Below are 14314 nucleotides of genomic sequence, written 5' to 3'. Positions count from 1 at the left end.
AGATCTCAATTCCGCTTCATCTTGCCCCCTGCCTTAGGAGATAGCCCTGTGGGGTCATCATATGATGCCTCACTCAACCACACCCGGCTCAGGGAGGAAACACCGTGTGTTGCAGCAATCCACAACAGGGACCACTGCAGTGTTCATGAGAGGGCTTGCAACCTTCCTTGTGCGCCATCTCATGTCTCGGCAGTGCTGATGGATCTGGGCATGAAGCCAAAGGTAGAGCACTCCCACCAGTGAGAGATGGTGCGTCATCAGCACCGATGGTCTGGGATCAGACTCTGCATGAAACTGGAGGAACTTACGGAGGCACAGAAGATGAGCATCACAGGTCCCTGACAGGAAGGACTTGCAAATATCACAGCGGGTGACAAGGTGCATCTTGCCCAGGCAGTAGAGACAATGCATGTGCTTGTTGCTCAAAGAGATGAGTGACGGCATGAGGCGCAGTTCTTGAACCCCAGAACTTGGGGCATAAAGAGACCGGGGAAGGCCCCATATGGAGCTACTATATACACTAACTAACTAACATATTTACAGAAATAAGAAGAAAAAAGGAAACAGAACTACCTATCTACAACCGACCATCATTTTCGTAGAAGCCATGAGCACGAAGAGAGGTAGGACCATGCGGTAGGAGGGCACGTCACCCTACACGGTCTCTTATAACCTTGCATGGAGCATGTGGTGATGTAAGACATCCAGGCAGGTCAACGGACACCACTGCTGAAAAACGTCTGGCTTCAAAGCCCAGCGCACATGTGCACCCACTTTTGGAACACACACATAGGGACCATCACTCAAAGAAGAACCAGTTGTTCTGAGACAACACAGGGAGGATAGTTAATAGAGTGACCATTCAGAACCTCATGTACCTGATATATTTGTTTAGGCTGCAAAGGCTGAGGATGGGTCTTACCTCTTCTTTGGATTTGGAAAATACTGGAAGTAGAAACTATGACCCCAGTGTTCTGGCAGAACCTCCTCCACCACTCTCATTGCCAGTGGAGAGCAGACCGCTTAAAGAGTAGTATCTCATGAGAGGGGTGGGGAGGGAGGGTGGAGAGGAGCTGGATAGCATAACCCAATCTGACAGTGTTTAGGACACATCTGTCGGTAGTAATCAAGCCACTGATGGTACCAAAGCCAGCGTGCTCCAAGTACCACATTGCTGATATGGAAGGCGACTCCCCCAGGGGCAGATGGCTGTAAAATGTCCATCAGTTTGTGGATGTTCTTCTATAAGAACTCGGCTTGGATACCAAAAAAAGCAGCAACATATCACAAAAGGTCTTAGTACACCTTAAAACCCTCTGGTACTAAAAGGGAGGATGAGCCAGGTAGCACAGCATCATCCAGAGATGAAAACAAGGTCCTTAACTGGGCCAAAGCTAGATCCTGTTCCAGGGCTGATGGATGCAGACAGGGCAACTGTGGAGGCTCCACAGGGAGAAGGACCACTGCTCATCAGTGGCTCTTGATGCCAGTCAGGCGATGAAGAGCGGAAGATGACCACCCTGACTCAGATGCAGAGGAGCCTAGAGATCCCGGAGATAAGGGCAGAGCAAGACCAGAGGGAGCTAGTAGGTGGTCTCACTCGTCTGTTGCCCAGAATGAGGCAGGAAGTGGTGCTACTGATGGTAGGGGTACCGCTAATACTGAGCATGCCCTAAGCCACCCCGGACGCATTTGTCGTGCTGAGTGCAGCAATGCCAAGGAGTTTCCAAATACCAAGGTCCCCCATACTGAACCTGGTACTGGTCCTGCTTCCACAGGAAGGGGAACATTGGGGTGTGGTGCCGACAGACCTGAGGATTCAGTGGTTTTCAATCAATAGGACTGTAGTTGATGCAACCCTGGCAAAGTCCTGAACCAAAAGTCAGAGGAGGTCTGTAGTTGCTTGGTACACCACTGACATGGAAATGGTCGGTTTCAGCCTCAACGGCTGCCCAAAGGCTGCAACCAGAGTCAACAGTACAGGGTTTCTAACTGTCCTACTCGGTACCGGGGAAGGGTTAGAGGTATCCATGCTATCCCAGACACCAGCACCAGCTCCATGCTCGTCCATGTTTTTCCTGGAGGAGGCAGAAGAGTCACCCTGAGCCTAGTTGACAGGTTGAGACCACTAAGAGTTCTGACAACAGCCATGGGCAGTAAGAAGGAACTGAGGGAGGATCGGGATGGCACTGCCTTATGTATCCAGAAGAGGGGCTAGGGCCACAAGGCATGAGCACCACTCCTGCATGGGTACTGCTATGCAAATTTATCCGGCTTCAATGCATACATCTAAGTGAAATACATGGTTCCATCTACTTGAAGAAGAACTGTGTCATCTGGCAGCATTTAGTTTGTACTTTCCTGCTTAAAGAGACACATTTTAATGTGATCAGGGAAAGACACCTAATTTGTATTGTATCCAAGGAGCGGTTCTGTGTCCTCATAATGAATTTCTGGAGATTTATTTTGAGAAATCCCATGTAGGGTTTGACCCAATGCACGACATCAGCAATCTTATTTGCTGGAGATAACTGGCTTTGACAGTGATGGTTGAGGCCTCTTTGCATTCTCAGTTACTAATTTTTTTAATATTTTCTCAAACAGCTCCTCACATGTAAGTTTAGATGAAAAGTTGACCTGTTTGAGATGACTGATTGCTATTCATCAGTGGAACCTGGCTTCCTTCTAGCCATTGCATTAGGAACCATGGTTTGTCACGTCACGTCAAGGATTTGACCAGAACAAAACCCCAACACCTCTCATTTTAAGCAAGGATCATATCCCTAGTCAATGAGCCATTTGCTTGCCACCTACCAGGCTTTAAAATTTCTATGTAGTTGTGTCCTCACTCTTACAGTCTATGGGATCTTTTGGAAGGAAGTCCCCTTCTGAAGATGTGACTGTCTTTCAGAAAGGATGCTACTGCTGAACCAACCTTAGGTTTCCAAAACTTATGAAATTCGTTTATGTTTTTATATAACATTTTAGTTTAACTTTTTTCTTTTCGTCATGTGTGTGCAGTACTTCCCTAGACTGATTAGAAGAGGTAAATAGTACACTGTTCAACCTGGTCTGGGAACCCTCAACCAAGAAGGGGGACTCGTCAAATACTATTTTTGTGGAAATAGACTACTAAATGGACCCAGGAGTCTGAAAGGATGCCTGTTTGCTCCCCCATACTGCCTAGCACTCATTTGAGTACTTTAGGAGACTTAGTACCACTTGGGATTGTACTCAGTAAGTTGTTTTGAACATGTGAAGGGATTTTTCACTTACCTCCTTATAGAAGAGTTCCAGAGGGGTAATTGCTTTGCTCACCCATTCTCACCTCCTAATCAATGACTGTCATTAGCCCTCAAGTACCTGGCTTTCATCCACTTCCCCCATTGTTCTCTATGCACTTGTATATCTATGTTTCCTATTTACTGTATCATTCTACCTCTGCATCTGACGAAGTGAGCTGAGTCTCACGAAAGCTTATGCCTACAAAAATTAAATTTGTTAGTCTTCAAAGTGCCACAGAACTCTTGTTGTTTTTACCTCCTTGTAATTCCATTATGGTGCAGCTACATAAGTAGAATCCTCATGTGTTTCTATTTTGGTCACAGACTGCCTGAAGTGCTCCTTACACTTTAGTGTGGAGCCAGCATGTGATGGGAAAAAGGGAAGAGAGAGAAAGACTCCTTCCTGTCCCTTAGACCCCGAGCCCCTTTCGCTGGCACAGCAGGGTCTATGGGCTGAAAATCAGATAGACCCAATTCCCATTACACTGCAGCCTGAGGCAGGGCTTCACATGAGTGACAGGCTTCTTTGAATGCTCAGACATGCTGCAGGGTTGGGGAGGGCAGGGAACCTCATATAACACTCTAGGAGAGGGCCCCTGGGAGGATGAAAGCCCCAAACATTTCCCTCTGGGTGAAAAAGCAAAGGAGAAAGAGTTTAACCTTTCATTTTCACACAACTTGCTCATTAACAATATGAATTGCTGCCTTGCAAAAGCAAGGTTCCTTTTGCTTTTTGGGGAACTAAAGTCTCTGAAGTTTGCAAGATTTTCCCCTGAACAGACTGTGTGGGGTTTTCCTCTCCAAGGGAATCCTCATGCTCCTAATCAAGACTCCCATGGTGGAGTCAGAGTTTCGGGCAGAGGTCAAGGCCCTTCATGCCTATCCAACAAAAAAGCCCCATGTCCTGGCAGTGAGGGTCCACGACTTATGGCAGCGGGGTATAGCACCCCATTAAGTCTCCTGAAAAACTGCCTATAGCGCCTCTTGGACTTGGTTTAATGCTTGCATGGCTTCTTTGCTGCCACAGTAGGGGGCACAGGGAAGCCACTTAAGAGGTCTTGTACTAGAGAAGCCAGGGGGTTAAGAGCCTTAATATTTCAATAATTCCTCACCTCAGAAAAGGGAGAGAAGAGCTAGAGACTGAAATGAAGTAGCTACTGCACAAAATCAAATACAATTTAAAATTATAAAACAAAATGGTTGAGAGAAACTGATCCACAAACTTGTTTTGCCCACGGAGGCAGAAAATCCAGTGGCCTGAACTGAAAGGTGAGACTCAGTCCTGAAACCTTCAGCAACAATACTAGACTATCTCTGAATTCCAAAGGTGGGAACTATTACTATTAGTGATGAATGAGGAGAGACGCTGTGCAGCAGAAATGTAAAATGCCTTACATGAATTATCAACAATTAAACACTTGTCCTCCATTTTGTGAAAACCTTGCCATAATTAGAAGGAAAAAATAGATGTAAATATCATAGATACATATTTCTGGACACTACAACATGCAGATATAGTTATAAATTCTATGGGCCTGCTTCTCATTTACACTATGGCAACTTCACACCACAGTGTAAAGTGTAATGGGACCATAAAGTGGGTATGAGTGTAAATGATAACAGGATTTTTATAACTAGACATTTCAATACACAGTATGAAATATGTAGCAGTAGTCAATTAAGTTGTTCAAATAAAGAAAGTCTTTAGATACTGAATGAATGTCTTAATTATGACATTGTTATTGTTTTTATAGGACAGGATGACTTAAATCCTGAAATATCTATTATTGGCTAACGTTGACTCTTCATCATAATTTGAGTCAACAAACTCCATGAAAGTACATCTTCAAATCACTTAATAGAATTAGAATTGTTCAGGCAACTCAGAAATGGAATCATAATCTTCAAACAAAATTATTTGTAGCAAAAACTACTGTACTGACAATGAAATCCAGAAACCCAAAGGAACACATTAAATGTACATGACAGTTTACTTTTGCAGAGATATTCAGTTGAGAGTCATATTTACAAAATAATGTACATTCAGTGATTAGCCATTCATGTAACCAAAGTTGAAAGGTTACAAAGGTGAAATAAGTTTTTAAAAGTTCCTTTCTTTCAGTGTATGAAATAACTCAATTTAGCAAAGCCTATTTTGAAAGAATAAATGTAGGAATTCCCCTTAAATAAGGGTTTTCCATTGTAAAAAATTATCTCTAAGCTTTATTACATTTCCACCCTGGACTTCACTGGGCATAGGAAAGAGAGGAAATGTATAGAGAAAGGAGGAATCCTACCTCACATCCACAGCCCACCCTCCTGCTGCAGCATCTCCTGGGGATGAGGAAATTCTGCTGCAGAGGTGGCTGAGTCTCCTTTCTGTGGGAAGGGGAAAGATCCATGTACAGCATCTCTCCTAGGGACATAACCAGTCCCTACATTCCTAACTAAATGTATTAAGACTACTCACATTTCACAGATGTTTATTCAAGTTGTCTTCTAAACCAGAAATGTCACTCACTGCTCATTAGGTACACTACAAAGTCAGTAATTCAGTGGTCAAAAAACCCCAAAATGCTCTAAATGATACTCTTATTCATTCTTTGCCACACTCAGCCATGCTGGTGAAGGTAGTGAAGGGCCAAATCTAGTCAAAATAGTCAAACCTTTGTTAGTCTGCACTGACTAAAATGACAAGGACTAGAGAGAGATTACATGGTTACATTCTCTGGCTTTCATGTTTTCAACTTGGCACCATAAGTAGTGTTTTATTCCTTTCTTTTCTTCCAGTTCTTTGGCCTTCTTTCCCTTAAGATAGGGAGCAGACAGTATATTCTTTCAAATGAAGTAATCTAAACTGTTACCATCAGAAAAGTTTCAATATACAATTTGTCTCTAAATAGTTTGTCTTTAAATTCAAATTCAGCACTAAAATGTAGTGAACAAGACATTTAAGGAATGTAATTCTTTTATTTTACAATTATCTCCTACATCCCAACAAACAGTTAAAGGCTCCTTTGTAGGTTATTTCAATACCGTTCATTTAGATGTCTAGTTATTCCTAACAAGACCCTAAATGCAGAAACTTTCAGCAGTGTGAATAACATGTATTTGTTTAAAGCTTGTATATAAATTCTTCATTTCTGAAGATATTTGCACAAAAGGAAAAGGAATTGAAAAAGCTAGTCTATCACACTTACTTTAGAATGTCCACTGCAGCTTTATCAATATTTGTGACACGAAGGGTAAGTACTGGGTTCTGTTTAATACTTTCTGGAAGGCTAAGATTATGACTCAGAAAAGTCAGGTTAGCACCCTGTAGGTGATAACAAATGAATGATTTACAGGTAAGTTGTATATTCTATAAAATATACTATAGCAGATATTCATCAAGAACTAGAATTCTTAACATTTTAATAGGAAAAAATGCTATTTTAGGACAACTGGAATATGGCACAAACTTCTAGTTCATTATTGTAATTTAAAAACACCACAAAACACAAAATTTTAGTTATTCTTAAAAGTTAGAGAATCAGTAAGTCAAATTTTATGCTAGCAGCTGTACTTATATGGAATGAACATGAATTCCCATCAGAATATGCATGTCTGCCACACACCTAATGAAATCTAACTCGCAACTTTGTGTTTTACTTGGTCATCAGTGTCCTCTCCCCTTTCAGAGTTACTCACTTTTGTAACAATATAGGTTTATTGTTCCCTTCTGAGTGCAGCTACATGCCCCCTGGTGGAAAGAGTAGAACATGCAGCCTGTTTTGAGACTACGGTTGATATCTAGTATTTGGCTGACAGTGTGCTTTTATATAGCAGAATGGTCCAGACTGGAGCTGGGCAGGAAAGGGTTTTCCCATTTTGTGAAAACCTAAGACTTCAATAGATTTATTATTTCACAACAGAACAAAACAAACCTTTCAAAATGTTTGAAAAAATGAGCACATCCACCCCAGAATAGTAGCCCACTGGTTAAGGTACTCACATATGGGACATGTGAAACATTAGTTCAAGTCCCTGCTCTGCCTGATTTGGAACAGGGACCTAAATCTGAGTCTCCCACATCCCAGTTGAGTGCCCTAACCACTGGGCTAATGACTATTCTGAGGGGTAAATCTCCCTATCAAATTTCATCCTAATCTGAGAAATCAGTTTCAACTTCTTTCATAGAAATAGATTTGTTCCCACAAAAAGTTTTAGTTTTGCTGAATTGGCATTTTCCAGCAAAAATGGGTTAGTAGAAAAATTTCCAACCAGCTCTAGTCCAAACCCATTAAGATTTAAGGCCTCAACCAAAGCAAAATGAAGACAATGGAAAGACTTTCACCGCCTGCTGCATACTTTGGATCAGTCCCTCCCTTTCCCATGCTAGATTAGAGTCCTTGCTTCAGCCCTGAATTCAAACAACCCAAGTGGCATTTCCAAATCATCAGCAGAGTTGATATATATTCAATAGAAAAATACTTACAACATAAAAGTCACTAAGATCATATTGTTTTCCTTTTCTTTGTCCATGCTGATGACTATAAATTCCTTTCGGAATGAAAGGTAGGGCATTTGTTCTGTGAAGTAATTTAAAATAAATTTAAATAATTAAATTTGAAAGTAAATTCTTCTGGATATATTCTGGAAGATTTTTTTCTTGAGAATTTTTAAGTGTTATTTATCCTACCTATTTTTTCCAAATTGTCGATATTCATATATAGTAAGAGATCGGTCATATATAAAAAAGAATCCAATCAGCTCTCTGCAAGCATCACGCCCATTTCTAGAATGGTAATTGAAAAGCACCATTAGAGTTTTGTGTTTAATGTAATCTATTTCAAGCCGAAATGTAATGAGTACACATCCTGAGTAGCAGTTCAATGGCAGATGCCTAACAATATTATATAATCATTATTTTATAAGTATATTATTGGTTTTAATTGCTTTAGCTTCATTTGAAATGTTGTCCAATTTAGCTTGTGGATCCAGACACATATCTAAATTCAGTATTAGGCTACTTATCTAAAATGCCTTCCATAATCAGGTATGCAGCACATGCAGAAGAAGTTTTCACAAGTCAACCAAGAGATTACATGTATTAGGACCAGCTATGTTCACCATGATCTCTGAAGATAATGGGCTGAATGCTCAGCTGTGTCCAGAAAGCACTGGCTGCAGCAAGAGACACCAGAAAGGAGTCCTTTACATAACCCTGACTCTGGGGTCAAATAAGCCTCAAGGCTGCTCTTAACTATGTCGGCATGTAACAGCCCTGAAAGAAACTTAAAATTACACCCTGTTTAAAATTACACAATTACAATGTTTGACAAAGCCCTGGCTGGGATGATTTAGTTGGAGTTGGTCCTAATTTAAGCAGGGGGTTGGACTAGATGATCTCCTGAAGTCCCTTCCAACCCTAATATTCTATGATTCTATATATTATAAACACATTCACACATACTTCTAAACAGACATGTAATGTATTGCAATTATTTCAATATGCAAAAGAAAATAATTCATTACTCACAGAATTAAAAAGGAGCTCTGTGAAATTTATGATTACCTTGATATAATTCTGCCATCAAAGCGTAACTTATTAGAAAGAATATTTTCAGTTAATGCTGATCTAGTCCTTATTCTGTTAAAAGAATACATGACATTTATCAACAGATACATTCCAGAAATGCAAAATTCTGCACGAAATATCAACTAATTCTAGATCTAACAATAAACCTGGACCGTGGTAACGTAGTTATGAACTGAACCAGTTTACCCCTCCCAGTTGAGTCATAAAGCAGATGAAAGAGGTGGAATGAAGGGAGAGCACAACCACTGTAAATCTGGATACCTTCGGGATCATTAGTTATTTAGCTGTGCTGAGAAGAGTTATGAAGCTGTTGGCTCTTTTTCTTCATTGTCTTTGGCTCCCTTGAGGAAAACAAATGCTAGCAAAGCAATACTCTTGGAAGAATAGTCCCTTAAGAACTTAACAAACCTGCTACTTTATCTTAACACTGAACTGGCATTCAATAATGGAGCCTACCTTGGATTTACAATGCTGGATATCGGGTATGCAACTGCAAGATTGAAGAGTCCCTAGGAAGTGGGTTAACACACAGCCTCTGAAGCACATGGGATGACTTAATCAGTCCTTACTACTGAGCTGCTCTTCAGCATGAAAACCATTTGGCTGCTGGTTCCTCACTCAGAACAACTCCAGGACCTCTTTACATACTTGTATGGTCTGCATCACCATAGTATCAAAACGTCCAGTCAACTTCAGTTTCAATTTCTCTAGATCAGTTTTCCCAAAGTAGAGGCATGCCCCCCTTGGGGCACGAGAGACTTGCTGAGGGGGGCCAGGGCAAGACTTCAAAATTGCTCCAAAAAGTCAGAGCTTTCTTTTTTTTTTCTTAAATGAAGTCTCTTACAATTATATTTGAGTACTTGAGTGAAAATGATGCAGAGATATCGGCCTGCATTTATAGAGAGCCTGGAACAATAGCTCTGCAATATGGACTGCCCCATCCATTTCAATGGGTGTTAATTCAGATATCAGTGACAATATTTTAAATGATGAAGTGTGTTGAGGTGTGGGGGAGGGGGAAACACAAAGGTGTTCAAGTTAAGATGTGCAGGCTTTTAACAACCCATGACATAGTTGGGGGGAGGGAGGGGAGCAGCTGTCCAGCTTTTAACAACTTTGGAAACTCTGCTCTAGATGATCTGTACTGTGGGAAAATATCCACAAAAGCTTAAGATGCTTCTTCCAGGTTCTACATGTGGTTTTGGTAAATCTTTACACACAAACAAATCATGAGGAAAGCATCACTCCCTGAGGCAGACATTTTTCTGTTACAGACATAGTTTCACTGCAGGAAGGCATGCCTGAAGCTGCTGAATTTGGCCATAGGAATGGATAAAATACATGAAATGGCAAGAGGAAGGCTTAGTGGAGACCTAAAACAAGAACCAAAGAGACCAAAACAATTGTCATAAACTGTAACAATAACTAACATTAAATATCATATCCCAAGATTACATATATAAGAAAAAATCCGAACCTTTCCATGAATTGGGGCTGATGGGGACAGCAAAGGCCACCACTGAGCTCCTGCTCACTGCCGACAACAGTTAGAAGGAAATGAAGAGTTGGACCTGTGCACCCTTTGGAGCATGAGGACACATGTAAGATGTGTGTGAAACACAGACACTGCTATCTAGAAAGTTCCAACCTGGCTTATTCAAGGCATATAAATCACCTATGGTGAAGATCATCTAGGCAGTACTCAAGGAACTCACTCATCTTGTTTTTGATTAAACAAACTTCACTACACTTGGTGAAAGAAAAAGAAAGAGAAAAAAGAGAAGGACCAAGCACAAAAAAGTTTCAGCCTGAAAGAAATAGGTTTTGCTAAAGTTATGACTGGTTGAAATTAGGGCTATAAGTCTGTAGCTCAAAAAAACCCCAAATAACCACCACAAAAGGAAAAACTTACTTTGTTTCATGTAATGTTCTTTTTCTAAAGCGCAAGGGTGCAGTCCCAAGACCTGCAAAGGTATGATCTCCCTGATAGGTACCAATATTTGTATTTTGCTCTGGATCACTTATTACAGCCCTGACCGAAAAAAAAAGAACCAAAACAACATTACTCTGTGGTAATCTGTAGATCATTTATGTTCTAACTCTTGTAAATGCTAGGGTAATACAACAATAAAACTTCACAGACTGGCATTAATCATGCATACCTGGGTATATTATGGAAAATAAGCCTGATAATCAGTTATTTTAAGCACAAAGAAGTGGATATCCTATTGTGTTGCATCACATGTACTTTTAAATACGAAAAAAAAAAAAAAAGGAATTTTTTTTTTTTTTTTTTTTTTTGTGCAATTTGGAGGGGCATAAGGTCCTTCTTATCCCCTCTGTCCACTGCAAAGGTTCTATCACTTTCCTGTGGGTCCTCCCAGAGACAGTTATTGCTGTTATTTATACTGGCTAGTGAGAGTCACCAAACAGAAGCACAGGACAGTTCCTCCCTCAAGGCACTGAAATATTGTCTACAGTGCTCCAAAGACCTGCCAGCCCATGCGTCTTAACTGTCTTGTATGTGACATTGGACAACTCAATCTCTCAGAGCCAACTCTGTAAATTTGGAACAATATTGTCCTATCTCAAAAGGGTATTGTGCTGATTAATTCATTACAGTTTGTAACAGTTTGAGATTCTCAAAAGAAAGGCACTAAAGAACTGTAATGTATTATAAAAGGCACCAATATATTTTGCAGAAAGGCAGGAAGATCAGCTTTCAAGAATTTGCTACTGTAAAACATTTAAAATTAGGGTGCAAGTGCTAACATAAATATTTAATTCTTCTGAGCAATATTTAAACCATAATTGTAGCATTTAATTAGAAGGTTGATCATTTTCATCATTAAGTTTTACAAAAAAATAAAAGAATGTAAAGAATGTTTACAAATTAAAAAAACAAAATACTTCCTACACAAGATGACACACTTTCATATAATTGATTCTTCTATGTTGTAAACTTGTCATTATATTTTGTATATTCTCTCACCTAGATAACTGATCCACCATGACTTGCTCTACTACAGTTTGCTTTCTTCTTTCTGCAGCTACATCCTCCTGAAATGAAAGACCCATTAAGAACTTATGAGATACAATAAACACTTTCAGAAAGTAAGGTAATTTTTAGATTTGCATTGCAGTTAAGCAATGCAATTGCCAATATGAAATTTTCAAATGTTTTTTTTAATCAAGAGAATTATACTGTGAATGAGGGTCGGTTAAAATATAGCCACATAATGCATTCTGATATAGTTAAACTGTTTACATATGCATTAGGTCTGTTTATTCTGAGCAGGCTTTTTTCCTTTCCAGATCTCTGAATTACAGGTATTCAGTTTTTATCTGTGATGCAATGAAGTGTTACAATTATCGGTGTCTTATACTAAGTTATTGAACATACTCCTCCTTGTCCATTACCTGCTCCAAGTGATGGTTAAAAGTAATTATAGACTAGAGGACAAAATGATAACAACTGCAAGCTGTCGTCCATGGATCATTTCCTAAATGTCCCTTGATTTCAACACTAAGAATCAAGCAGTGGGTATGTTGAGAAGGGAGAATCCTATTTTAGAGGGTGAAACTTCAACATCTGAATTTCAATTCAGTGACAGAAGACATCTTTTTCTTCTCTAGTGCATCCTTCATTCAGCTGTTAGAAAAATACATGGCGGGGCTTTTACAAAGCAACAGACACAAGTATTTGATTTCAATGGAAGTCATAGGACAAAAGGAAGGAACTCTACTATGAACAAAATAGCCCTTTTATTCAGGGTGAATACAGCTTCTCCTGCAAAACGCTAACTATACTTGGTGACATTCTAAAGCAAATCACAGAAATTGTACGATGGTCTTACTTAAACAGGGGAATTCTCATTTCACTCATACTCATAGATCATGTATATATTTACTATGCAAAATATCTAAAAACTATTCTACACAGGACTTTATATTGCACTTGTCTCCATAGTATCTGAGTGCCTTCCCGTAGTGCGTTAAGCCAGGTGACCACAGGTCTGTCACGTATTGTTTGTTCTCTCATTCACTCCACAGAGGAAGAAGTGCATGGAATGATGTATCCCGTTTTCGGAGGGTGTTGTTGTGTTAAAAATACCTGTTGCAACATGTTTATGTTGGAGAAGGCAAGGTCAAAGAAATGCACATTGCACTTGGAGTGGAAGTCGGTGAGGTTTGTGATAGGCTTCAGTTATTGGAGGAGTTTATTGCAGAGTTTGGGACAACTCCTGGAGAAGATCCTGTCTCCCACACAGATGAGCTTTACTCTTACTGTTGAGAGTTCCATTGTGCCAGAGGAGCAACGTTGTTGACCACAGTCTTCGTCCAGGAGCTTTAAACAGTCTTTTAAGTATCCTGGGCCCATGCCATGGAGAGCTTTGAAGATAAGGACCAAAACACTGAACTTGAGTCTACGGGAAACCAGTGTAGAGAGTGCAGGACAGCGCAATGCTGAGGAGACGTGCTGCAGTGCTTTGTACTTGTTGAAATTCCCTAAGTGCTGACAGTTTCATGACCAGACATATTGCATTGCTGTAGTCCAGCTAAGAGGTGATGGAGGCATGAATAACTGAGGCAAGCTTTTCATCCACCAGGATGGGACAGAGTCTCACAGCCATTGTGATGTGAGAGCTCAGCAATGGCGAGGAATCCAAGAGCACTCCTAGACTATGGACTGAACTGACCAATTGTGGATGCAAACCTTCACAGAGAAGACTACATCGTGGTTCCTATCACATCAAAATACCCCTCAATACAAATACAAAATACTCCTCAAAATACAGTGGCTCACCTCTAAATTATTTTTGATACTGCAAAACAACAAACAGAAGGAAATTACAGAAAAAAATCCACTTTACAAGAATTTTTTAATAATGGTTACACTCAAAGGGAATGTTAACATATATTGTATATTTAAGACAATCTTTTTAAGGTTTTTTAAAAATAAATATACACAACTGACAATAGGTCTGATATTTTTGGAAAAGAAAAATCTTATGGATGAGAATTATATCTAAAATTATATCTATTACATATTAAATCTCTCTCAAAGCACTAAGGATATGACATAAACCAACTCAGAACTGAAATTCTAAGTTAAGGATGCCTTGGCAGCTTTCACTCATTGTGCCTATGTATTCTTTTATAGGAGATATCCAAGTTCAACAACTATTTCAAGATGCTCTGACAGAACCAGTATCTAATCACAACACAGTGAGCTCAATACATCAGATCATCCATAAATTAAGCCTTTTTGTTTTGTTTTATTGGTGTAGTCCAGCAAAAAGACAAGTCCTGGAGGCTGTTTAGCACTTTCATACTGTGGAGAAATTTCATACTGTGGCCTTGGTAAGGAATGGGTGGATACTGAGCATGGCAAATGCATGACTGCTTAAATACAATCCAGTGAACATAAATGGTACATGTAGTGGCT

The 14314-nt window shown here is 39.9% G+C and overlaps 1 protein-coding gene across 3 annotated transcripts in view; it reads right to left on the bottom strand.

Annotated features, from left to right (window-relative positions):
• CAPS2 (calcyphosine 2) overlaps positions 1–14314 on the bottom strand; it is an 87503-nt gene that overhangs the window by 13159 nt on the left and 60030 nt on the right. For all 3 annotated transcript variants that reach the window (XM_067559924.1, XM_067559921.1, XM_067559922.1), the window contains 6 exons: positions 11858–11925; positions 10778–10897; positions 8842–8916; positions 7966–8061; positions 7762–7855; positions 6485–6600 (listed from right to left, as the gene is read on the bottom strand). In XM_067559924.1, the coding sequence (XP_067416025.1) occupies positions 6485–6600; positions 7762–7855; positions 7966–8061; positions 8842–8916; positions 10778–10897; positions 11858–11925 (569 nt within the window). The remainder of the gene's footprint in view (positions 1–6484; positions 6601–7761; positions 7856–7965; positions 8062–8841; positions 8917–10777; positions 10898–11857; positions 11926–14314) is intronic.

The sequence above is a fragment of the Emydura macquarii genome, unplaced genomic scaffold (genome assembly GCF_026122565.2).
Source record: "Emydura macquarii macquarii isolate MOO-44397 ecotype Brisbane River unplaced genomic scaffold, CSIRO-AGI_Emac_v2 contig_2205, whole genome shotgun sequence".
Taxonomy (NCBI): Eukaryota; Metazoa; Chordata; order Testudines; family Chelidae; genus Emydura; species Emydura macquarii.
The sequence above is the reverse complement of the archived record's forward strand: the minus strand, read 5'-3'. Positions and strand labels throughout refer to the sequence as shown.